The 1,771-nt window shown below is 39.5% G+C and overlaps 1 protein-coding gene across 1 annotated transcript in view; it reads left to right on the forward strand.

The window, feature by feature from the left end:
• LOC119591707 (ubiquitin carboxyl-terminal hydrolase 32-like) overlaps nucleotides 1–550 on the forward strand; it is an 8,072-nt gene extending 7,522 nt beyond the window's left edge. Inside the window, exons 13-14 of the mRNA XM_037940454.1 lie at nucleotides 17–175; nucleotides 343–550. Coding sequence (XP_037796382.1) covers nucleotides 17–175; nucleotides 343–550 — 367 coding nt within the window. The remainder of the gene's footprint in view (nucleotides 1–16; nucleotides 176–342) is intronic.
• The last annotated feature ends 1,221 nt before the right edge of the window (nucleotides 551–1,771 follow it).

Here is a 1,771-nt window from a genome sequence, read left to right on the forward strand (position 1 = left end):
TTTCTCTCTTTACCAGCCCCTGTAATCCCCCCTATGAGGGTCCAAAAAAAATGGGGAAGGGAACAACCGGCGAAAAAGAAACGGTCTGCCCTTTAGGGGGAAACCCTCCGGATTCCATCAGCACCGCCTGGGGGAAGGGCAACCCTGGACCTGAAGTATGCCCTCTAGCTTTGCGGTAAGCCCCCTAAACTTTTTTTATGGTTTGTCTAAATAAAAACTTTTGATCGCCATTTTGATTGCAACAACTGTTATTTGAAAATAAAATTTTTGTTTCTAGAGAATTCAGAGCTTAGACCAAAAAGTCTTTTAAATCCTTGCCACATTTTCCACCTGTACATCTAGAGAAAAAGTCATATACCATGACAGAGGTTTCAAAACCCTTTCACTTCAAACAATGGGGTTTCACATTAAAAGATTTCTGATTGTGTTTGAAATCTGTCTCAAATTATTTTCAACCCCTACAATAAAATATGACATTGCCCCTGTTGAACCTCAGGCAAACTCAAAGCAAAGTTCTCCCTCTGTTGAACCTCAGGCAAATCAAAATTAAATTCCCTTCTATTTAACCTCAGCGCAACTCAAATAAAAGTTTCCCTTTAAACCTCAGGCCAAACGTAAAAAAAAAGTTCTCCCTCTTTTTGTATTTATATCTTTTAATTTTTTCAGTATTTCAATCCCCTGTATCTTACTTTTTTTTACACCTCTGCCTGTGCTCCTCCCTGCCCCTCTGCTTCACTTAGCTTTTTGTCCTTCAGGCATGTGTTCAACGTATGTGGGGTGTGTACCCCACTTTTCTGTGTCAGGTGTAAAGTCCTGAAAATCCTTTCATACTTGCAGTGCCACAGGGTATAATGGAAGGGGGCCACTATTTTTGGCTAGCCAGAATCCCCAGGGAAGGGGATAGCTTCAATGACAGTGTTGAAAGGGGAATGTTTTTGGGGGATTCATCTTGCCTCTTCTTTAAAATTTTTTTGAGATACAAGAACTAAATGAGATGTCTTGCAAGGTTTTGATTTTTTTTCCCCAAATCAAAGTGTTACAGATAGTTTGGTTTACAAATACTTTTGTTTTTTCTTGCGGGGGAAAACAGAGTCGCAATTGATCTCAATTCTGCGTACATGTTTTCTACCAGAGAGCAGGGCTCGCGAGATAAATATTTCCCAAAAATTAAGGGTAAAGAACCTTTATCCCAAAAAAAGGGATGAAGAGAGTGAGGCAGAGTAAAAAAGAGGCTAATGATGTGGGTTTGATACTTGGGCTCAGAGCCTCTGTTTTAGTACCCTTGGCTTTACTGTTATCCGTGTGCGTATGAAATTTTAAAGGGGAAAAGAATTTGCCCTTTATGTCATAGTTTTTTCATAGTAAAATTGGGAAAAACTATCATTTTTATTTTTTTTGTATTTTTGTCTAACTTTGTACTCTTTAAACTGTTTAAAAAATTGGGAATTTTATTAATTTAAGCTTTTGTAACTTTTTTTACTTTTACACAAGCTGTGGAAGAATCCCTTTTTTAGAAGAACAAACAGATGATAAAAAACAAATGCCACCCCTTTTTAAAAAAAAAAACATGCTCTGTTAGCAGAAAACAGGACCCCTCAGCCATACCTCTACTACACTAAAACCCCCTACTCCCAAATCCATTACACACCCGCACCCTGCCCACACCTACATCAACTCCACATCCATTCATGCCCCCACCCCCCCCCCCAACCACTCATCTCACCTCATCTCCACTCACCTCCCTCACTCCACTCTCATCTCACTTCACACT

The sequence above is a fragment of the Penaeus monodon genome, chromosome 29 (assembly GCF_015228065.2).
Source record: "Penaeus monodon isolate SGIC_2016 chromosome 29, NSTDA_Pmon_1, whole genome shotgun sequence".
NCBI classification, from domain to species: domain Eukaryota; kingdom Metazoa; phylum Arthropoda; class Malacostraca; order Decapoda; family Penaeidae; genus Penaeus; species Penaeus monodon.